At 38.4% G+C, this 25,292-nt stretch overlaps 1 protein-coding gene across 8 annotated transcripts in view; it reads right to left on the bottom strand.

Moving 5' to 3' along the window:
• Positions 1–25,292, bottom strand: part of SDCCAG8 (SHH signaling and ciliogenesis regulator SDCCAG8) — a 268,342-nt gene that overhangs the window by 61,131 nt on the left and 181,919 nt on the right. For 6 of the 8 annotated variants that reach the window (XM_036863025.1, XM_036863052.1, XM_036863043.1 and 3 more), the window contains one exon: positions 22,972–23,103. In XM_036863025.1, the coding sequence (XP_036718920.1) occupies positions 22,972–23,103 (132 nt within the window). Of the gene's footprint in view, positions 1–22,079; positions 22,363–22,971; positions 23,104–25,292 lie in introns of those variants that run through there. The other 2 variants (XM_036863034.1, XM_036863071.1) reach the window with 2 other exon arrangements.

Below are 25,292 nucleotides of genomic sequence, written 5' to 3'. Positions count from 1 at the left end.
CAATCCCATGCTCATCATAAACCACAAGGAGAGTCAAATGGAAAAACCAGAGATAAAAAACCGTAAGCCACAGTTACTGAGCCTGCGCGTCTGGAGCCTGTGCTCCGCAACAAGAGAGGCCGCGACAGTGAGAGGCCCGCGCACCGCAATGAAGAGTGGCCCCCACTTGCCGCAACTAGAGAAAGCCCTCACACAGAAACGAGGACCCAACACAGCCATAAATAAATAAATAAAATTAAAAAAAAAAAAAAACACAATTAAAAAAAAAACCCAGCATCAACAATAAAGAATTTCTTTGTTGGGCCTGTCAACAGACTGAATTCAACACAGGGAGGGAAAATCATTAAATTTGAGATTGGCCAATAGAAATTATCCAAGCTAAATACAAAGAAGATAGAAAGGAGTTAAGGTGGGGGGCAGAGGGGGTAGTGTGGGGAGAGAAGAGACTAGAACAGTACATCTAAGAGCTATGGGACAACAGCAAATGATCTAACCAATGTATAACTGGAATCCCAGAAGGAGAGAAAGAAAGCGAATGGGAAGATCTAACTCCTGCATACTACCTCTGCCTCATCTACTGTCAATCTCCCTTTATATTTTAAAGCCACAGTAAAGTTCTTGAAGAGACCATGTCCTCCTTGACTTCCAGGACCTTCAAACATGTATTCGTTTTTCTCTGTTAAGAGTACTTCTACTTCTCAGGTATTATTTCTCTAAGGAATTGTACACTGGGTCTCTAAACCCAGGTCGGGTGCCAGTCTGGTATGCCCCAGAGCATCCCGATTCACTCTCATCACATCAGATTATACCCCTGTGATTACTGTGTGCTCCTGAGCAGAAATGAAAGCTCCTTAAGGGTAGAGATCATCACTTTTTGGACTTACATTGGATGTATGGAAGAAATTTTTAGGGATCTTAAGCATGGAAATACATTTTTTTCCTCTAATATAAAAACAGAAATTTACCTGCTCTGTCTTTTTAGCAAAAGCTCTGTCCAAAGAGTGATGTTCAATGCTCATAACCTCTTGTGGTTCTTCGTACATTTCTAACATGTGTCTAGCACCTATTTTTAACTGAATATTTTTAATAATCCAGACTTAACTGAAGAAAAATAAAAATAATAAACATTATAAAAATATTAAAACTGGCTCATTATAGATGGTTTTATAGAATACTTGTCTCCAAAAAGGCATTAGCTATTTCCTAGTACTTTATGTTCATAGAGTTTTTTCTTTTCTAATATTTAAATGTTATAAAATTTTCCCTCCCAGGAACAGAAATTAAAATCTGATAGCCTTTTTTATTTTTTCTGTTTCTAAATAAAAACCTAATAGGTAAAGTTGGGGATTTAAAAAGAGTGCTCCTCACTTCCAGTTATGCTGAAAATATGATTTTTAAAACAACTAGGTAAATGTATCCCTCTTGAAATTTTATTTGGGGCTCATATAAAAACTTTCACACATACAAACAAACACACACATACATTCACATACTCACAAACACTTAGAATATCATAGGCATATCCCAAGTATTGTCCAAAATGTTGTTCCATAAATCACTTGTTGAAAACTCAGAAGGCATTTACCCTTAGAAATAACATTATGTAAACATAGTATTTTGTTTCACAGACTAGTTCACAAGAGCCTATTTAACCCAAAATATAAATAAACTACCTTCTAGAATGTTAGCCTCTCAAGTTCCTGTTGCATGTCCAAAATCTAGAACAGAACCTAGTTTACGTTAAGGGGTTGGTAAGTATGTTGAATGAAGGATGCTGAATAAATAATAGTGTGAAACATTTGTTGCAGACTAAGTCTGTACCAGACACTGTTTTCTAAAGAGTTTTCAAGGGTAATTTTAGGCCATTATCACAACCTTATAAGGTAGCATTTTTCAGATAATGAAAGTGAGAAACTGAGGAAATAAGGAAGATTAAATTTATGATTTAAGGAATTTGCTCTTGACCTGACATCTAGGAAGAGAGCCTCCTTCTAGGGTGCATGCTCTTAACTACTATACATACTGTGAAAATTAGTAAAAAGAAATCTCATTTAAAATGGTGTTGGGTTTTTTGATACTTAAAGCGTGTGTTTCCTTATTTATTTCATTTTGGATGATCTGTCCATTGGTGAAAGTGGGGTGTTGAAGTCCCCTACTATTATTGTGTTACTGTCGATTTCCCCTTTTATGGCTGCTAGCATTTGCCTTATGTATTGAAGTGCTCCTATGTTGGGTGCATAAATATTTACAATTGTTAGTATCTTCTTCTTGGATTGATCCCTTGATCATTATGTAGTATGCTTCTTCGTCTCTTGTAATAGTCTTTATTTTAAAGTCTATTTTGTCTGATATGAGAATTGCTACTCCAGCTTTCTTTTGATTTCCGTTTGCATGGAGTATCTTTTTCCATCCCTTCACTTTCAGTCTGTATGTGCCCCTAGGTACACACCCCTGAAGTGGGTCTCTTGTAGACAGCATATATAGGGGTCTTGTTTTTGTATCCATTCAGCCAGTGTGTGTCTTTTGGTTGGAGCATTTAATCCATTTACATTTAAGGTAATTATAGATATGTATGTTCCTATTACCATTTTCTTAATTGTTTTGGGTTTGTTTTTGCAGGTCTTTTCCTTCTCTTGTGTTTCCTGCCTAGAGAAGTTCCTTTAGCATTTGTCGTAATGCTGATTTGGTGGTGCTGAATTCTCTTAACTTTTGCTTGTCTGTAAAGGTTTTAATTTCTCCGTCGAATCTGAATGAGATCCCTGCTGAGTAGAGCAATCTTGGTTGTAGGTTTTTCACTTTCAACACTTTAAATATGCCCTGCCACTCCCTTCTGGCTTGCAGAGTTTCTGCTGAAAACAAACAACCCAATCCAAAAATGGGCAGAAGACCTAAATAGACATTTCTCCAAAGAAGATATACAGATTGCCAACAAACACATGAAAGGATGATCAGCATCACTAATCATTAGAGAAATGCAAATCAAAACTACAATGAGGTATCACCTCACACTGGTCAGAATGGCCATCATCAAAAAATCTACAAACAATAAATGCTGGAGAGGGTGTGGAGAAAAGGGAACCCTCTTCCACTGTTGGTGGGAATGTAAACTGATAGAGCCGCTATGGAGAACAGTATGGAGGTTCCTTAAAAAACTAAAAACAGAACTACCATATGATCCAGCAATCTCACCACTGGGCATATACCCTGAGAAAACCATAATTCAAAAAGAGTCATGTACCACAATGTTCACTGCAGCACTATTTACAATAGCCAGGACATGGAAGCAACCTAAATGTCCATCGACAGATGAATGGATAAAGAAAATGTGGCACATATATACAATGGAATATTAGACATAAAAGGAAACGAAATTGAGTTATTTGTAGTGAGGTGGATGGACCTAGAGTCTGTCACACAGAGTGAAGTAAGTCAGAAAGGGAAAAACAAATACAGTACGCTAACACATATATATGGAATCCAAAAAAAAAAAAAAATGTTCTGAAGAACCTAGGGGCAGGACAGGAATAAAGATGCAGACGTAGAGAATGGACTTGAGGACACGGGGAGGGGCGAAGCGTAATCTGGGATGAAGTGAGAGAGTGGCATGGATTTATATATACTACCAAATGTAAAATAGATAGCTAGTGGGAAGCAGCTGCACAGCGCAGGGAGATCAGCTCAGTGCTTTGTGACCACCTAAAGAAGTGGGATAGGGAGGGTGGTAGGGAGACACAAGAGGGAGGAGATATGGGGATATATGTATACATATAGTTGATTCACTTTGTTATACAGCAGAATCTAACACAACATTGTAAAGCGATTATACTCCAATAAAGATGTTAAAAAAAAAAAAAAATGGAGTTGGGAGGCCAGCAGGGGAACTCTCAGGCCCTACCACTCCATGTCAATCGCACACCCATGAAGAAAAGACATACTTTGTATCTCCAACAGGTAGAAGGTTACTCCTTTACTACCCAGCAAGAGGAAGGAAAAAAAAAAAACCTCCTTGCCAGGCAACAGCCCAATCAATTAGAGGCTGTCACAACTCAGCCAATGAAAAGCCACTACTTTGAATTCCCAGTTTCCTCCAGTGAACTCTTTGTTTAATAACAGGCCTGCCCAAGTCCTTCTCTAGAAAAGCACATTCCTCTCCTTTGTCATTTGGACTTGCCTGTGGATCGCCACAGATTAGATGTCCTGAATTGCAATTCTTTTCTGTTCCCGAATTAACCTATTTTGCTGGTAAAATAACTGGCTGTTTTTTGTTTTTGTTTTTGTTTTTTTTAATATTTCAGCTTACTTTTTTTTTTTTTTTTAAACTTTGGGTTTATTTATTTTATTTATCCATTCATTTATGGCTGTGTTGGGTCCTCGCCTCTGTAACTGGCTGTTTTATTGCTTTAGGTCAACAATATTTTCTCTCTACTTTCAGTTTTAGGTCTTAAAAGCATAGAACCAAAACCTGAAGGTTGTTTAAAGAATGTTAAGCTCCATAAGGGCAGGGCTGTCTGCTTGTCCAGTGATTTACCCAAGCACATCACTGCTATGTATAATAGGCACTCAATAAATATTTGATGAAAAAGTGAAAGGGAATCTTTTTCCTTTTCCTGGGTATTGGGCCTATTCTAGGAATAAGTGTGAATTATATTAAAATGTCTGACATTTTCCTCATTCTCTTTTGCTGGGTATACTTCCCATTTAATTTTCTCCCAGGTGATCAGTTATGATACTGTCTGCCTTGTTCCAGCTATATAACTTATTCACTCTCAGATCAAAATCTAACTCCTAAAGCTAGAACTTCCTCTGTTACTGGGAGGGAGGAAAGCAATTTGATTTCAGGTCTTCCCAATAAAATGTAATTGAAAATGCCTTCCAGTCCTCTTAGGGCTTTGCCAATAATGCGTAGAATAATTGGATTTTAAAGAAATTGCTTACTGACCCCAACTGACTTATATATTTGGTACAATTTTGGGGGAAAGGGTCAAGTTTTCTAAGCTGTTTCTGGTTTTTGTAGCTTCCTCTTTTCCTCTGCACAATACTCTCAGATTGTTTGTCTTTAGACCCCTTAGGGGAGGCTGCCTACCTAATCCATGGTCCAGCAAAATGAAAGCTAGTGATAACCAAGAAACATTTCAAAATAGAGTTGAAATGAGCTTCTTTCCTAGCAACATATGGATTATATACCAGTTTCTACAATTTGATATTAGAAAATAATGGCATATAAATCTAAAATAACACAGCAATTATGCTAATTTACTTTTAAAAGTATGTTGTCAGTTATTTAGAAACACAGGTTCCCAAGTAGCTCATCATCAAAGGAGTACCTCTCTAAAGAAAACTGGTAGTCGTGATGGACAGACAGGAGGTGAGGATTATACATACATTTGCTTTAGCAAAAGAGATGCTGGATGCTTCACTTCTGAATTACAATTCATACAGGACTTGAAACATAGTTATTGAGAAAATAATACACTGCTGATGTAAATATGTGGTATTGCACTACAGGAGGTCAGCAAAACAACTCACAACAAATGAGATTAATTATCGTGAAGTTAAAGTGAGAGCATTTTATAGTTAAAACTAATAATATCAGTATTTGAAGACCAAGATGACCTCAGTGCAACACTAATAATGCAATATGAACTAAATGTCCTTCCCCCAAATCATCAGAAGTTAAACTACTGGCGCTTGTGCAATATCACAGGAGTTCTGCAAGGTGTAGAGGCCAGTGAAATACTGCACTGGCATTCTCATTAAGTTGTTTTGGCTTATAAAACCCAAATTTCAGTACTTTTAAAACATTCACTTAATAGATTTAAAAACTGCCCATAAGAACTGCAGAAATGACCTATAATTTTAGGTCAGTTTTTTGGCCATCAGTACCCAGGGAGCTTTGGTCTATATTTTGATTACTCTTCTTAATGAGGAATGATCAACTCAAGAAATCTCCGGGGCTTCCCTGGTGGCGCACTGGTTGAGAATCCGCCTGCCAAAGCAGGGGACACGGGTTCGAGCCCTGGTCTGGGAGGATCCCACATGCCGCGGAGCAACTGGGCCCGTGAGCCACAACTACTGAGCCTGCGCGGCTGGAGCCTGTGCTCCGCAACAAGAGAGGCCGCGATAGTGAGAGGCCCGCGCACCGCAATGAAGAGTGGCCCCCGCTTGCCGCAACTAGAGAAAGCCCTCGCACACAAACGAAGACCCAACACAGCCATAAATAAAAATAAATAAAATTTAAAAGGCTTTATGGTGCTGCTGTACCTACTATAAGTTCCTCAAGAAAAAACTGCTTTTAAAAAAAAAAAAAAAGAAATTTCCTCAGGAATAGGGAGCTTATCAACAAACTTTTGGTTTGTGCAAAACAGAGAGAATAGGAGGTAAAACAACAACAACAACAAAAAACCCTCCAGGCAACCAACTCCTACCCAGGCTGCCAAGGGTGGCTGGTCCCCCAGGACATCCTTCCTTTTTGCCTCTGGGGTTTCAGGATGCACAGAGCAGCCAGAAGACACCTCCCGCGAGAGGGCAGGTGGTGTCACAGCTGCTCTGGACTCTGGGCTCATAGTGTCTTGACCAGCCCAAATAGAGAGGGAGCTTGCAACCATGGGAATGAGGCAGAGGTGAAGACACTTCTTATTTTTGTATCCCCTGGCCGAGTACAGTGACTGGTACAAAGTAGTTGCCTAATAAATATAGAACAAACAAATTCAGGCCTCAGCTTACTTTACCAGCACCATATCCATAAACCTGCATTCATCAGCTCATATGCTCTTTTCAACCACAGCTGTAGCAATGTAGGAAGCAACTCTTTCCAGTCTAATATTAATTCCTGCTCAGTGCTTGGTGTCCCAACCCTCTTCTACTCTCAGGACACGTAACATTGCCTCTGTGTCTACCTCAGCTTCTCCAGATTTATTTCGATTCTAAAAATCCCCTTCACAGAAATACATAGTTTTACGAAACCCCTTAGAAATTTATTAAATTATTTCATTATTTTACATAATATGATTAAGAGGGGAATTTTAAGTAAAAACATTTTATTTGAAATAAGTATATATTTAAGGATTATAATATAAAATTTATTTTAAAAGTTCTTGAACCTAAAACTACTCTAAAAAACAAAGTCTATTAAAAAATATGATGAGTATCTGCAAAGCCTCTAAGTACCTCTCCATAAGACACTCAATAATTTCTCTTGAGCAGAGGGACCTGGCAGATCGCACCTTGACCTAGTGGTCCAAGTCCACACCACCAGTGACAGGACAAACTGACAGCATGTACCCCTCAACACAATGCACCAAGAAGGACACTTGGGATTCCTGCCCCAAATATACAGCCTCAATCTAATCATGAGGAAACATCAGACAAACCCACACTGAGGACCATTATGTAAAACAATTGAGCGGTTCTCATCAAAACTGTCAACTCTGGGAATTCCCTGGAGGTCCAGTGGTTGGGACTCCATGCTTTTACTGCCAAGGGCCCCAGTTCGATCCCTGGTCAGGGAACTAGGATCCCACAAGCCACATGGCATAGCCAAAAAAAAAGAAATAGAAAAAAAAAATTTTTTTTAAGTGTCAAGTTTGTGGATGATGGGGAAATACTGAGGAACTGTCACAAATCAGTTTTCTCCACTCAAGGGAAATTATTAAGGGTCTAAAGACCACTAAAGAGACATGAGAACTAAATGCAGCATAGGATCTTAGACCAGAATTAGAATATTAGGGGAAAAACCGGTGAAATCCCCATAGGGTCTAGAGATTAGTTTCTAGTATTGTATCAATACTAATTTTCTGGGTCAGATAACTGTATTGTGGTTTTGTAAGAGGCTGACATTGTGGGCAAACGGACGAAGGGTATATAGGCACTCTCAATTATTTTTGCATCTTATTATAAGTCTAAAATTACTTCAAAATAAAAAACTAAATAGATGTAATTTTCCTATGTAACAAATGACAGCTATTCATTTCATAAATTAAATTCTTACTGAATTAATTATGTAAGAAAAAAGGCAAAACTGGCCAATAACGTTTTTAAAAAATGTGCTCTAAAATGTAGATTTGAAATTAAATCCATGTATAGAACAAAAACATATAAAATAGCTTCATGATATTTTTTTGAATTCTTACTTTTTAATGTAAAATTCCACTGTTACTTTTATAGATTCCTCATTTTGTTATTGACTATTTTTTAGAGCAATTAAAGATTCAGAGCGAAACTGAGGGGAAGATACAGACACTTCTCATACACATTTCCCACACGTTCATAGCCTCCCCCATTAAGCAACATCCTCCACTAGAGTGGTACATTTGTTACAACTGATGAACCTACATTGGCACATCATAATCACCCAAAGTCCACAGTTTACATTAGGGTTCACTCTTGGTGTTGTACATTCCATGGGTTTGGACAAATGTATAATGACATGTATCCATTTATAGTATCATACAGAGAAGTTTCACTGCCCTACGAAAAACCTCTGTGCTTCACCTATTCACCCAACCCCTAACCCCTGGCAACCACTGATCTTTTTCTTCTCTCCATATTTTTGCCTTTTTGAGAATATCACATAGTTGGAAATCATACAGTATATAATTCTTTCAGATTTGCTTCTTTCACTTAGTAACATGCATTTAAGTTTCCTCCAGGTCTTTCCATGACCTGATAGCTCATTTCCTTTTAGTGCTGAAGAATATTCCATTGTCTGGATGTACCACACTTTATTTATCCATTCACCTACTGAAGGGCATCTTGGTTTCTTCCAAGTCTTGGCAATTCTGAATAAAGTTGCCGTAGACATCCATGTGCAGGTTTTGTGGTGGACGTAACTTTTAAACTCCCTTCGGTAAATACCAAGGAGCACCATTGCTGGACTGTATGTTTGGTTTTACAAGAAACTGCCAAACTGTCTTCCAAAGTGACTGTACCATTTTGCATTCCTACCAGCAATGAATTAAAGTTCCTTTTGCTACAAAGACTTGTCAGCATTTGGTGGTGTCAGTGCTCCAGATTTTTGCCATTCAAATAGGTGGGTAGTGGTATCTCATCGCCATTTTAACTTGCATTTCCCTGATGACATATGACATGGAGGATTTTTCATATGCTTATTTGCCATCTGTATCTCTTCTTTGGTATCTATCAAAGTCTTTTGTCCATTTTTTAATTGGGTTGTTTGTTTTCTTGTTCTTGAACTTTAAGTGTTCTTTGTATATTTTGGGTAACAGTCCTTTATCAGATATGTCTTTTGCAAATATTTTCTCTTAGTTTGTGGCTTGTCTTCTCATTCTCTTGACATTGTCTTTTTCAAAGCAGAAGTTGTGAATTTTAATGAAGTCCATCTTACCAATTTATCTTTCATGGATCATGCTTTTGATATATCTAAAAGATCATCACCATTCCCAAGTTCATCAAGGTTATCTTCTAGGAGTTTTATAATTTTGCATTTTATATTTAGGTCTGTGATCCATATTAAGTTAATCTCATGTAAGGTGTAAGATCTGTGTCTATGTCTACATTCATTTTTCTCTATGTGGATGTCCAGTTGTTCCAGCATTATATTTTGAAAGGACTGTCTTTGCTCCACTGTACTGCCTTTGCTACTTTGTCAAAGATTGGTTGACTATGTTTATGTGGGTCTATTTCTGGGCCCTCTATTCTGTTTCATAGATATATTTGTCTGTTCTTTCTTAAATACTACACTGTCTTAATTGCTGTAGGTTTATAGTAAGTTGGAAGTCAGGTAGTATCCAGTCCTCCAACGTTGTTCTTCATTATATTGCAATTGTTTTGGCTATTTTGGGTCTTTTGCCTCCCCATACAGAAACTTTAGAAGCAGTTTGTCCCCATCCACAAAATACCTTGCTGGGACTTTGATTGCACTTGTATTAATATACAGATCAAGTTGGGAAGAACTGATATCTTGACGATATTGAGTCTCCTTTTTTTTTTTTTTTTCTTTTTCCTCCACTCTTTCTTAGATCCTATTCCCACAGAGGTCATTACAGAGTATTGAAGAGAGTTCCCTGTGCTATTCAGTAGGTTCTTATTTGTTATCTATTTTATATATAGTAGTGTGTACATGTCAATCCCAATCTCCCAATTTATCCCTCTCCCCACTTTCTCCTCTGGTAACCACAAGTTTGTTTTCTATATCTGTGACTTTCTTTCTGTTTTGTAGATAAGTTCATTTGTACCATTTCTTTAGATTCCACATATAAGTGATATCATATGATATCTGTCTTTCTCTGTCTGACTTACTTCACTCAGTATGACAAGCTCTAGGTCCATCCATGTCACTGCAAATGGCATTATTTCATTTTTTATGGCTGAGTAATATTCCATTGTATATATGTACCACATATTCTTTATCCATTCCTCCATCAATGGACATTTAGGCTGCTTCCATATCCTGGCTGTTGTAAATAGTGCTGCAATGAACATTAGGGTGCATGTATCCTTTTTAATTATGGTTTTCACTGGATATATGCCCAGGAGTGGGATTGGTGGATCATATGGTAGCTCTATTTTTAGTTTTTTAATGAATCTCCATGCTTTTCTCCATAGTGGCTGTATCAATTTACATTCCCACCAAGAGTATAGGAAGGTTCCCTTTTCTCCACACCCTCTCCAGCATTTATTATTTGTAGATTTTTTGATGATGGTCTTTCTAACTGGTGTGAGCTGATACCTCACTGTAGTTTTGATTTGCATTTCTCTAATAATTAGTGATGCTGAGCATCTTTTCATGTGCCTCTTGGCCATCTGTATGTCTTCTTTGGAGAAATGTCTATTTAGATCTTCTCCCCATTTTTTGGGTTGGGTTGTTTGTTTTTTTGATATAGAGCTGCAGAAGCTGTTTGTATATTTTGGAGATTAATCCCTTGTTGGTTGCTTCATTTGCAAATACTTTCTCCCATTCTGTGGGTTGTCTTTTTGTTTTGTTTATGGTTTCCTTTGCTGTGCAAAAGCTTTTAAGTTTAATTAGGTTCCATTTGTTTATTTTTGTTTTTATTTCCATTACTCTAGGAGGTGGATCAAAAAAGATCTTGCTGTGATTTATGTCAGAGAGTGTTCTGCCTATGTTTTCCTCTAAGAGTTTTATAGCATCCGGTCCTACATTTAGATCTTTAATCCATTTTTGAGTTTATTTTTGTGTACGGTGTTAGGTAGCATTTTAATTTCATTCTTTACAGGTAGCTGTCCAATTTTCCCAGCACCACATACTGAAGAGACTGTCTTTTCTCCATTGTATATTCTTGCCTCCTTTGTCATAGATTAGGTGACCATAGGCATGTGGGTTTATCTCTAGACTTTCTATCCTTTTCCATTGATCTATATTTCTGTTTTTTTTGTGCCAGTACCATAGTGTTTGATGACTGTAACTTTGTAGTATAGTCTGAAGTCAAGGAGTCTGACTTCTCCAGCTCTGTTTTTCTTTCTCAAGATTGCCTTGGCTATAAAGGGTCTTTTGTGTTTCCATACAAATTGTACAATTTTCTGTTCTGATTGTGAAAAATGCTATGGGTAATTTGATAGGGATTGCATTGAATCTGTAGATTACTTTGGGTAGTATAGTCATTTTGACAATATTGATTCTTCCAATCCAAGAACAAGGTATGGCTCTCCATCTGTTTGTGTCATCTTTGATTTCTTTCATCAGTATCTTATAGTTTTCTGAGTACAGGTCTTTTGCCTCCTTAGGTAGGTTTATACTTAGGTATTTTATTCTTCTTGATGTGATGGTAAATGGGATTGTTTCCTTAATTTCTCTTTCTGATCTTTCATTGTTAGTGTATAGGAATGCAAGAGATTTCTGTGTATTTATTTTGTATCCTGCAAATTTACCAAATTCATTGATGAGCTCTAATAGTTTTCTAGTAGCATATTTAGGATTTTCTATGTATCATGTCATCTGCAAACAGTGACAGTTTTACTTCTTTTCCAATTTGAATTCCTTTTATCTCTTTTTCTTCTCTGATTGCCACGGCTAGGACTTCCAAAACTATGTTGAATGAAAATGGCTAGAGTGGACATCCTTGTCTTCTTCCTGATCTTAGAGGAAATGCTTTCAATTTTTCACTGTCGAGAATGATGTTTGCTGTGGGTTTGTGGTATATGGCCTTTATTATGTTGAAGTAGGTTCCCTCTATGCCCTCTATGCCCTATGATAAAAACTTCTGGAGAGTTTTTATCATAAATGGGTGTTGAATTTTGTCAAAAGCTTTTTTCTGCATCTATTGAGATGATCATATGGTTTTTATTCTTCAGTTTGTTAATGTGGTGTATCACATTGATTGATTTGCAGATATTGAAAAATCCTTGCATCCCTGGGATAAATTCCACTTGATCATGGTGTATGATCCTTTTAATGTGTTGTGGGATTCGGTTTGCTAGTATTTTGTTGAGGATTTTTACATCTATATTTATCAATGATATTGGCCTGTAATTTTCTTTTTTTGTGATATCTTTGTCTGGTTTTGGTATCATGGTGATGGTGGCCTTGTAGAATGAGCTTGGGAGTGTTCCTCCCTCTGCAATTTTTGGGAAGAGTTTGAGAAGGATAGGTGTTAACTCTTCTCTAAATGTTTGATAGAATTCACCTGTGAAGCCATCTGGACTTTTGTTTGTTGGAAGATTTTTAATCAGTTTCAATTTCAGTACATGTGATTGTTCTGTTCATATTTTCTATTTCTTCCTTGTTCAGTCTTGGAAGGTTATACCTTTCTAGGAATTTGTCCATTTCTTCTTGGTTGTCCATTTTATTGGCATATAGTTGCTTGTAGTAGTCTCTTATGATCCTTTGTATTTCTGTTGTGTCCATTGTAACTGATCCTTTTTCATTTCTAATTTTATTGATTTGAGTCCTCTCCCTTTTTTTCTTTATGAGTCTGGCTAAAGAGTTATCAATTTTGTTTATCTTCTCAAAGAACCAACTCTTAGTTTCATCCATCCTTGCTATTGTTTTCTTCACCTCTGTTTCATTTATTTCTGCTGTGATCTTTATGATTTCTTCTACTAACTTTAGGTTTTGTTTGTTTTTCTGTCTCTAGTTGCTTTAGGTGTAAGGTTAGGTTGTTTACTTGAGATTTTTCTTGTTTCCTGAGGTAAGATTGTATTGCTGTAAACTTCCCTCTTAGAACTGCTTTTGCTGCATCCCAGAGGTTTTGGATTGTGGTGTTTTTATTGTCATTTGTCTCTAGGTATTTTTTGATTTCCTCTTTGATTTCTTCAGTGATCCTTTGGTTATTTAGTAACATATTATTTAGTCTCCATGTGTTTGTGTTTTTTACAGTTTTTTTCCTGTAATTGATTTCTAATCTCATAGTCTGTAGTTGCAAAAGATGCTTGATATGATTTCAATTTTCTTAAATTTACAGAGGCTTGATTTTTGGCCCAAGATGTGATCTATCCTAGAGAATGTTCTGGGTGTACTTGAGAAGAAAGTGTATTCTGCTGCTTTCAGATGGAATGTCCTATAGATATCAGTTAAGTCTATCTGGTCTAATGTGCCATTTAAGGCTTGTGTTTCCTTATTAATTTTCTGTCTGGATGATCTGTCCATTGGTGTAAGTGGGGTGTTAAAATCCCCAACTATTATTGTGTTATTGTCAATTTCCCCTTTGATGGATGTTAGCATTTGGCTTATAAATTTAGATGCTCCTACGTTTGGTGCATATAATTTACAATTTTTGTACCTTCTTGGATTGATCCCTTGATCATTATGTACTGTCCTTCCTTATCTCTTATAACAGTCTTTATTTTAAAGTCTATTTTGTCTGATATGAGTATTGCTACTTCAGCTTTCTTTTGATTTCCATTTGCATGGAATATCTTTTTCCATCTCTTCACTTTCAGTCTGTATGTGTCCCTAGGTCTGAAGTGGGTCTCTGTAGACAGCATATCCATTCAGCCAGTCTATGTCTTTTGGATGGAGCATTTAATCCATTTGCATTTAAGGTAATTATCAATATGTATATTCCTACTGCCATTTTCTTAACTTTTTGGATTTTATTTTTTCTTCCCTTACTCTTTTGTTGCCTTCTCTTGTGGTTTGATGATCATCCTTAGTGTTGTGTTTGGGTTGCTTTTTCTTTCTTGTTTGTGTATCTATTGTAGTTTTTGGGTTTGCTATTCCCATGAGGTTTTAATTTAGCAGTCTATATATGTACAAGGTTGTTTTAATTTGCTAGTCTCTTTCCCGCCTACGAAAGTTCCTTTAGCATTTGTTGTAAAGCTGATTTCATGGTGCTGAATTCTCTTAGTTTTTGCTTGTCTGTAAAGCTTTGGTTTTCTCCATCGAATCTGAATGAGAGCCTTGCTGGGTAGAGTATTCTTGGCTGTAGGTTTTTCCCTTTCATCACTTGAAATATATCAAGCAGAGTTTCTGCTGAAAAATCCGCTGATAATAATAATCAGGATTCCCTCATATGTTATTTGTTGCTTTTCCCTTGTTGCTTTTAACATTTTTTCTTTGTCTTTAATTTTTGCCAGTTTGATTAATATGTGTCTTGGCATGTTCCTCCTTGGGTTCATCCAGTGTGGGATTCTCTGTGCTTCCTGGACTTAGAGTGAGTGTTTCCTTTCTCATGTTAGGGAAGTTTCTGGCTAAAATATCTTCAATTATTTTCTCAGGCTCTTTCTCTTTCTCTTCTCCTTCTGGTACCCCTGTAATGAGAATGTTGGTGTGTTTATTATTATCCCGGAGATCTCTGAGACTGTCCTCATTTCTTTTCATTCCTTTTTCTTTATTCTGTTCTGTGGCAGTGATTTCCACCACTATGTCTTCCACCTCACTTATTCGTTCTTCTGCCTCAGTTATTCTGCTATGGATTCCTTCTACTGCATTTTTCATTTCAGTTATTGTATTGTTCATCTGTTTGTTTGTACTTTAAATCTTCTAGCTCCTTGTTAAACATTTCTTGTATCTTCTTGATCTATCCCTCCACTCTTTTTCCAAGATTTTGGATCATCTTTACTATCATTACTCTGAATTCTTTTTCAGGTAGATTGCCTATCTCCTCTTCATTTAGTTGTTCTTGTGGGTTTTTAATCTTGTTCCTTCTTTTGTAACATATTTCTCTGTCATCTCATTTTGTCTAACTTTCTGTGTTGTGGTGTCCTTTCCACAGGCTGCAGGACTGTAGTTCTCTTGCTTCTGGTGTCTGCTCCCTGGTGGGTGAGTTTGGTCCAGGGGCTTGTGCAGCCTTCCTGGTGGAAGGGACTGGTGCCTGCCCTCTCGTGGGTGCAGCTGGGTCTTGTCCCTCTGATGGGCAGGGCCACGTCAAGGGGTGTGTTTTGAGGTGGATGTGAGCTCAGTAGGACTTTAGGCAGCCTGTCTTCTGATGGGTGGGGCTGTATTCCTATCTTGGTGGTTGTTTGGCCTGAGGTTTTCCAGCTTTGGAGACGCAGGTTGTTGGGTGGGGCTGGGTCTTGGTGCCAAAATATGGACCTCCAGAAGATCTCACTCCAATCAATATTCCCTGGGGCTTCTGCTACCAGTGTTCTTGCCCTCGTGGTGAGTGATAGTCGACCTTCACCTCCCCAGGACACCCTCTAAGACCCCTAGGTAGGTGTAGCCCAGGTTGCTATTGAGGTACTGCTTTGTGCCGGGTCCCAGTGCCTGTGAGTCCTTGTGTGTGCCATCCAAGCGTTTAGTCTCTGTTTCTCCCAGCCCTATGGAGTTCCTGCACTCAAACCCTGCTGGCCTTCATGGCTAAATGGTCTGGGGGTTCTTCTACCCAATTCCAGACCCTCAGACTGTCTTGGAGGGCTATTTTATGTGGGAATGTCCCTATGTAGCCTGCATGGGTTTAATATTTTTTGGTGCGAGGGTTGTTTTTAGTATAGATGTTTGCCACCACTTAATCAGTGTATGCTGGCCGTTATCCCCTTTATAGGAGGTGTGACTGATGTTGTGGTGAACAGAGCCAGCACTGGATATTGAGCAGGGCCTCCCCTTTGCTCTGTGGTTGTCACCACCCTGTCAGACTTGGGGTCTGCTCCCTAGTTGTTGGAGTAGAGGCCCTCAGATCTGTTTCTTAGCTGTGTTTCTGATCTGTGGTGTGAGGTAGTAGGATTGGAGTACTCCCACTGGGAGGGAAGCCTCTGAGTATTCCTCCTCTGGACCTGTTCACCTGTGGCTGTGCTCTGTTATGTCACTTTTCACCTGTTGTGCGAGCTCTTTTACACTGTTGTTGGCACTGCTCTAGGCCCCACCTTAACTGTGGGTATGCCGGCAGTTGGCCCTCGTGTCTCTCAGATGTTGTTTTCACCAGGCCACCAGCATAGATCCACTTAAGTCAGGTCCCAGGATTGTAGTAATCATGGATTGGACCTACTGTGGGTGCTATGGGGGCAGCTCTGACTCTAGTCTGGCCCAACCCCCATGCGTATGTGCCGACAAAATCTACAGCTGCTAAAGCTAGGCCCATCTTGGTTGCAGGAGCACTGGCTGTTCATTCAGATGTTCTGTAGGCACTGAGTTTACAAAGCCAGTCGCAGCATTGTCAATTCATGGTTTGCACAGCTGTGTGGAGAGGTTTCAGCTTTTCTTTCTTAGTTGCATGGCCCCTAGGGCTCAGTTGTGGTTTCAGCCCCACCTCTGCTTGTGGGCCACACATAGGAGTCTGCTCTCAAGGCTGCCCTGGAGCACAGGAGTCCACTCCGGCAAGGGGGGGTTGTGGCGGCAGCACGGTGGTTGGGGTCACAGGAGGCCTGGCAGCAACAGGCATGAGGGGGAGCTGGCGGCCGCAGGCACAAGAGAGTCGGCCCTAATGGGGGCCCTTCCTAATACCCAGCCACAGGCGTGGGCGAGCCAGCCCTATTGTTGATGAGGCACGTGGGGAAGCTGGCCCTGGTGGTGACAAGGCAAGTGAGGGAGCCAGCCATCGTGGGCACAGGAGAGCCGGCCCTTGAGGGGAGGTGGGCCTCCTAGCACCCAGCCACAGGCAGGAGAGAGTAGGCCCCAGAGGGGTCCCCCTAGTGCCTGGCTGCCAGTGTGATAGAACCGGCCCTGGTGGGGGCCCCTCCTAGTGCCCAGCCCCCTGAACAAGAGGCTAGCCCTGGCAGGGGCCCCTCCTTGCACCCGGCTGCTGGCTCAAGAGGGCTGGCCCCAGCAGGGGCCCTTCCTAGTGCCCAGGGAGGAAGGGGTGGCACATGGGGAGAGAGCCTGCAATGGCAGCTCTGCCCCTTACACATCGCTTTGCTTCTATGGCAGTCTGGGTTTCCTCCACAGGCATTCCTGGTTGCAGTGTCCTCACCCCCATCCCCTCAGGCTGTCTCCTTATAGCCAACAGCAGTCCTCTACCCAGCTTTGCTCTTCAAACCCCACATTCCAGCACGCAGCCCCCATCCTCACCGGGGACACGTCTACAGCTGGGGCACACAGGGCTGTGGCACGAACGGTCCGTGTAGGTCTCACTCTGTCCTGCCTGCCACAGAACAGTTGCTGCACTCTCTTCCGATAGCCCCGAAGCTCCCCTTCTGTCCCAACTGATCTACCCACCAGTGAGGGGGCTTCCTCAGATGCAGGAACCTCTCCTCTCCTCAAGCTCCATCCCAGGGCTGCCGTTCCCATCCTGCTTCCTCTCCTCTTCTTTCCCCCTTCTTCTTTCTTTCATCCTGCCTGGTTATGGGGGATCTTTCTTGTCCTTTTTGGTGTCCAAGGTCCTCTGCCAATGTTCAGCCAGTGCTCTGTGAGAACTGTTCCATTTGTAGATCTATTCTTGATGCATTTGTGGGGAGAGGTGAACTCCACGTCCTCCTACTCCTCCACCCTCTTGACCTCCTTTGAAACTGAGTCTTCTTATCCATTAACCTGAATATCTCTCTAATTATTAGTTCTTCTTTAATTTCATTCATCAGAGTTTTATAGTTTTCCTCATCTAGATCTTGTACATAATTTGTTAGATTTATACCAAAACTTTTCATTTTAGGGGGGCTAATGTAAATGGTATTGTGTTTTTAATTTCAAATTCCACTTGTTCATTGCTGGTATATAGGAAAGCAAATAACTTTCAGATATTAACCTTGTACCTTGCCACCTTGCCATAATTGCTTTTTAGTTCCAAGAATTTTTTGTCAATTCTTTCAGATTTTCTACATAGATGATCAGGTCATCTTGCAATCAAGAAAGGTTTATTTTTCTCTTCCCTCCCAGTCTTTATACCTTTTATTTCCATTTCTTGTCTTATTGCATTACTTCCAGTATGATGTTGAAAAGGATGGGTAAAAGGGAATATCCTTGACTTACACCTGATCAATGGGGAAAGCTTTGAGTTTCTCACCATTAAGTATAATGTTAGCTGTAGGGTTTTTTTTAAAGATATTCTTTATCAAGTTGAGAAAGTTCCCCTCTATTTCTAGTTTACTGAGAGTTTTTTAAAATCATAAATGTGTTTGGATTTTGTCAAAAGCTTTTTCTGCATCTATTAATGTGATCATGTGATTTTTCTTTTTTAGCTTATTGATGTGATAGATTACATTTAATTTTCAAATACTGAACCAGCCTTGCATACTTAGAATAAATCCTACTCAACTGTGGTGTGTAATTCTTTTTAAATGCTGTTGGATTCTATTTGCCAATATTTTGTTTCTTCAAGCACTTCTCGGAAAATAATGAATAGTCCTCCAAAATTTAATGTTGAATTAGATAAAAATCAATACTTTACTTCTTATTTTTAACACTAGTTTTCAAGGAATAAAATTTCTTATTTTTAACACTAGTTTTCAAGGAATAAAATTTCTATTAGAAAAATACAGCTTACAGATTTGGTAAAGATCATTGTGAGGTAGTTTATAAAAGAATTACCAATTCTAAACTGATAATTAGTTTGTTACATTTCAATCAGGCTTCATGTCATCATTCAATGGTTTTTAAAATTATTTATTTATTTATTATTATTATCTTTTTTTTTTTTTTTTTTTTTGGCTGTGTTGGGTCTTTGTTGCTGTACGTGGGCTTTCCTCTAGTTGCGGTGAGCCAGGGCTACTCTTCATTGCGGTGCATAGGCTTCTCTTGTTGTGGAGCACGGGCTCTAGGCACACGGGCTTCAGTAGTTGTGGTACACGGGCTCAGTGCTCATGGGCTCTAGAGTGCAGGCTCAGTAGTTGTGGCGCATGAGCTTAGTTGCTCCACAGCATGTGGGATCTTCCCGGACCAGGGATCAAACCCGTGTCTCCTGCATTGGCAGGCAGATTCTTAACCAATGTGCCACCAGGGAAGTCCCCATTCAATGGTTTTTATGTATATAATTTAAACAATACACTACCATAAGAAATTTTTTAAAATGTGAAAGTGTATAACCAAAAAAACCACCAGGATTTCTGGGGGTTGGTGACATAATACTCAATCACATGAGAACACATGAGTGCATTCAGCCCATTTCTACTAGCTCTAGGGCTTGCTCCCTCTGTATACACTGTGGAGTTCTCACGTGGTTCTACTTTCTAGGGAGGAATATATGAATCAATACTTATTTTAAAATATAACTAGAAAGAAATACCATTGCTATCTTTAGCCTGAATTCCCTGGTCTGCCTTTCTGGACACCAGGGGTTCCAAACTACCAGCTGGAAAATGTAAACTTTCCTGACTTTATCACTTTAATAATCTTGACAATCAGAATTTAATAAATTCACATCTACTGCAACTCAAAAAATTCTCTTTTTCAAAATGCCCCTCCCAATACATCTACCCACCACCAGTTGGTTGGTCTGTCTCTTGCTTTCTCTGGCTTCCCTCTTTTCTGTGCACCCAAATCTTATGAAAAAGTGGTTTAAATTTGCTATTTCAATTTTTCAACTCACACTAAGTTTTCAATCCATATTATATGATTTCTGTACCCACTCTTCCAGTACAAATATTTTTGTTAACATAACCAGTGTTGTCCATGTCACTAAGTCCAATGGATACTTTTCACTCTTATTTAATCACTCAGCAGCATCTGGTAGATCATCTCCTCTTTCCTGAAGTATTTCCATCTGTAGGCATGCATGATAACAAGCCTTTCAAGTTTCTACTTATTTCTCAGGTTACCTTACCTTTAAAACTTCTGATGTTCTTTAGGATTCAGTAAGCCCATCTTCCTTCTCACTTTATTTCTCTAGGTGACCTCATTTACTCCCAAGGTTTCAAATATCCTCTGTAAGCCAGTGGGGATTTCTATCTCCAGCCCAGGGACTCCTGAGCTTAGTCTCTTGTGTCCACATGCTTATTCAACATACCCATTTGTACAATGCTCTTGAACATTAAATTCAACAGGGTCGAAACCTAACACTTGGTCTTATCCCAAACCCAGGCCATCTCGACCACAGACCTGCTTATTTTGTGTATTTTCTATTCCACTAAGTACTACCACTATGTATGTATTGCTCATGTCATAAATATGGATATGCCCTCTTCCCTACCCAACATAGCCAATCAGTCATTAAGTCCTGTTGATTTCACCTCCTATATATTTCACCAATCTGTTTACTTCTAGCATCATTATTATCAGTTCAATCTAAGCCATCATCATCACTTGACTAACTGCTCTAGTAGCTCCCTAACTGGTCTTGTGTAAACACCATGGCTCTGCTCCAATCCATTATCTACTCTGGAGCTGGAATGCTATTTTTAAAATGCAAATTTGATCACATAATTCTCCTGTGTTTTAAAAAAAATCTTTTAATATCTTCCTTTTAGTAAAAGGATGAAGTGAAAGGTCTACAATAAAAACTTAAAGGCCTTGTCTTTATCCGGCCCTCACCTGCCTCTCCAACCTCATCACATGCTATTCTTTCCATTATTCTTCATGTTAAACACAGTTTCTTTCCTTCTTTAAAAGTCCTACCTCAGGACCTTCAATTTACAGTTTTCTTTTCTCTAGAAGAGGAGCTGGCAAACTTTTTTAGGAGAGGGCGAGCTAGTAAATAGTTTAGGCTTTGTGAGCCAATAGGTCAGTCTCTGACTCACCTACTCAACTCTGACATTGTAGGGTGAAAGGAGCCACAGATGACATGTAAACAAATGAGCATGACTATGTTCCTGAGCCATACAAAATGGGCTTGGGCTGGGGTACAATTTGCCAGCTCCTGCCCTAGGACTAGTAATCCCTATATTGCCACTCACAGATTCATTTCAAGTGTCATTTTTTCATTGAAACTTTTTGTGATCAGGGTAAGTCACCTTATTAAATGTGCTTATACCACAAAGTATATTTCGCTTTCATATAACTAATCATTACTGCAATTAATTAGATATTTGTGAAATCCTCTTGTCAATATCTATCTTCCCTATAAGGCTGTAAACTCCATTAGACTAGGAATTATATTTACTTTGCTATTTTATTCCCAGCATGTGGTGGAGAACATGACACATGGTAGCAATCAATAAATATTTGTTGAATGAATGAACGATTAATTTACTATCTGACCTTCAGTTGGCAACTTTATCTTTCTGAGCCTTAGTTCTCCACCTGGAAAGGAAGATGATAATAACAACTACTTCCCAGGTTTGTTTCAGGTAAGAAAACATGTGTGAGGTGAATTTTGTGAACTCTAAAACAATATACAGATGTAAGAAAAGAAATATTAGAAAGATGAGTTGGTTGCATAGTACAGGAGCAAATTATAGCCCAAGGTCCAAATCTTTTCACTCATTCTCTTGGCCTTCTAGCTAAGAATGGTTTTTGTCTTTTTAAAGGGTTGTAAGAAAAAGCAAAAACAAAACAAACACTACATGACAGAGATTACTCGTGGCCCAGGAAGCCTAAAATATTTCACTCTCTGGTCCTTTACAGAAATAGTTTGCTGATCTCTGGCTTAGAAAATAAATGAATGATTAATACTTTATAAGTATACTCATATTTTAATATTATGGTATCATTTTCTGACTACCTTTCTTCTCTTCAATAGAGCAAGTGATCAAATTTATAAACATTCCTCCTCCCCCTGCCAAGGGACTCTATGTTTACTTTAAATTAAAAAATAATGATAAAAGGAGTATTTAAATATTTTCTTTTCCCCTCAGTTATATGAACAATTGATTTTGAAACAAGAGTAGGCCTGGGGTGTCTGGGGAATGGGATAGAAATGGGGAGATGGATGCCAAGAAAACTATCTCCACTGGAAGGTTAACTGCTGTTATGTATGTGATTGCTGAGATTTTTTTTCCTGGGTATTTTCATCACTGTATAGAAATTAGGAATGACACATTTATAGTAAATAATAAGGGACTGTGTTTTTCACACACAAAAAAATACTGCACAAAAAAGCAAAGGAATTTGGAATCAAAAGATCATGATTCAAGTTTGAACTCTACCAACTTACTCAATATGGCACTTTGAGCAAATACATTAGTATCTCTCAGCTTGAGCTTCTCCATCTAGAAAAAGAGAGTAAATATTGATTCCATTTAGTACGTGGCTACTATGAGCCAGGTGCTTTACATATATTATATTTGATCTTTATATCAAACTGCAAAGTGGCTATTGTTAGCTCCAATATATAGATGAAGAAACTGATGCTCAGAGAGGTTAAGTAACTTGCTCAAAGTACACCACTAGGAAGAACCAAAGGGTCTGGAGTCAAATTCTGACTCTAGCAATATATTTAACCTTCTTAGGCCTTACATGTTTTATCTTACAAAAATACATACAAAACCTAATTTCTAGAAGAGAAGTTTTGAAATTCCTGCATATTACATTACCAGCTTGCACCTTAAAGGTAGATGGTTTTCCTACAATGTTCTTTATTAAATCTACTTCTGTGTCTTTAGAGAATAGTAAAGAGGGAAAGTGCTCTCCTCTCTGTGTATTATAAGAACAACCTAAATTGAGAAAGCATAAATATATAGAAATATTAGATTTTAAGCATGTTCCTTGAGTACCATAGTAACCATGAATTCTATTTATTCCACAGCAATTCCCATTCTGTTTTTGAACCAAACACATTCAATATGTGGCACATCAGTTGATAATTAAGTCTTTATTACCTTTGCTTCATTATCTCATGTAGTCTCCCATGCTGGACACACTGTTCCTCCAATTCATCATTTCTTCTCTGTAACTTTTCCAGTTTGTCATATGTATACCTTTTTTCTTGACTGAGCTGAGCTATTTCAGATCTAGAGAGGTATAAACACAGAAGTGACAGATGTTAAAGGTTCTTATTACCAAGAGCATGTTTTTAGTGTATAACCTTATCATTTTCTTGAACTCTGTACTTAAACATAACAGTGTCAATAAAAATTATTTTATGTAAAATAAAATATTTCAGAAATTACAGAATGTCTAGTAGAAGGATATACACACTGCAGGAACTCAAGTGATAGACAGATAAAGGAATAACAACTTCAACAGAGATAGTTTTTTCAAAGAACAAGACAAAAATGATAATAATCAAATCCCAGTTTTAAAAAGACAGCTATTAGTTTACCAAATATTTACTGAGTATCTATTACAAGCCAGCTACCATGCTGTTACAGGAACAACCTCAGGCCTAATTTCTGACAGAGAGTTGTTTCTTTTAATTAACATAGCTAACTTAATGGTACATGATTAAAATCATAGAGTTTTAAAAAATGGTGGTTCTCTGCCCCCTGACTCCACCTCCAGCGTGTCAATGTAATTACTAATATTTCAGTTTGTAGTTAAATCAGTATTAGTTTTATGTCATAACAATTACTTAAATATTGGTCCTTGTTGTCTAAGGAGTATATTATGATTACACATGCATTTGTGTACATTTATTTTCCCTAAACATGTGGACTTTAGTGTAGAATGATTGAGTGGCAAGCCATCTTTTCTGATGGGAGATTCCCAATATTATCAGTATCTGTAATTCTTTCCCCTGTGGCCATTCTGTTTCTCAAAAGAAGGATTCTCCAGTTTCCTGCTTGTTGTGTACAACCCTAACCATCAGTGGTCTAGGAGCTGGTTGGAAATAGAGGGGTGGTGTACTCACCTTTCAGAATGTACACTTTTAATTAATTCCTCTATTCTAATTTCAGTGCAGCTATTTTCACCAGTGCCTGCTGGTTTAATCTCTTCAGAGAGGAAGCTCCTAGTTTTCTGGGTGGAGGAGGGATAGTCACCTGGCTGCATGGGGTGGGGGTAGAACTGTCAACTTTGGTTTCAGTCCTATATTCCACTCCTGCCTTCCAAGTCTTTTTGGGATCCTGAGAGCAGATCAGCTTGCTTCACATACAAGTATCCCTGTCTGCAGACATTTAAGACTCACTTTCCTCCATTTGCTAAGTGAGGTACCATTCCCCCAATTTTCTTTCTGTCTTCACATTATTTCATTTGGGATTACAGATATCTATCTATTTTGGTGATGATTGATGTTTGTCAGGAAATAACGTTACTTCTTCAGTGTCTTGGATGGCCATTTCAAGGCTCAAAATTTGAAGCTAAGAAAGACATCTGCCCAAGAAAAATTGTACTTTGTCCTTGACTTAATTAAACATTACTCCTTACTCCACCATCTCCTCATACTCTACTGCCTCATAGGTTAGAACTGAAAGTTTAAAACTCTTGCACATTAAAATACGAGTAGTTAACAGTTGGTTTGTTTCTTGAAGTTTATGTGAGATGCTTGATGTAAAATTATTTCCCTCCAAAGAAAGGATTCCTCCATTAGGTGACATAGCCATTTTTTTTTTTTCCTAGAAAAGATTTGGATTTGCTCAGGGAATTTATCCCAAGGACCAAGCTGCTTCACATGGCATGAAGCAATCGCTCGCTTTTAGTTCACCTCATTCCTCATTTTGTTTTCACCTTGGTTCAAGTTTCATCTCGAAGGAAGCTTGCTCTGATTAATACTTGCAGTTCTCAGTATGTCAGCACATTTTTTGAAACTACCTCTAGCTTCTACACATACATTAGCTTATAATTTATGCCTGTGAATTGTGCTCTGTGCCTCATCCTTCTTGCTAGATTACAGATTACACACAAGGGCATGGATTATCTCATTTTCAAGCTCAGATTAAGCACTCAATCTATATTTACTTCTTCTAATAAGAATTTACTTATATTTGAAATAGTCTAAATAAGTAAATAATGACTATGTCTATCCTTTCAAAATCACATACAATATAAAAGAATTCAGGAGCAGTTATATGAAATTTTTAATTTAGTATTCTTCCACGATTAGTATTTCCTATCACAATATGCACTATGCACTAAAATTCCAAAAGGACCAAAAATATCCTTAAACCAGATTAGAAAAAAATGCATAAGAATATTTATCTCTTCTCAGGTACTTTCCCAGAAAAACAAGTCACTTTTTAAAAGTCACGAAGGAAACATAGAT

Source organism: Balaenoptera musculus, chromosome 1 (genome assembly GCF_009873245.2).
Source record: "Balaenoptera musculus isolate JJ_BM4_2016_0621 chromosome 1, mBalMus1.pri.v3, whole genome shotgun sequence".
Lineage (NCBI taxonomy): Eukaryota > Metazoa > Chordata > Mammalia > Artiodactyla > Balaenopteridae > Balaenoptera > Balaenoptera musculus.
The sequence above is the reverse complement of the archived record's forward strand: the minus strand, read 5'-3'. Positions and strand labels throughout refer to the sequence as shown.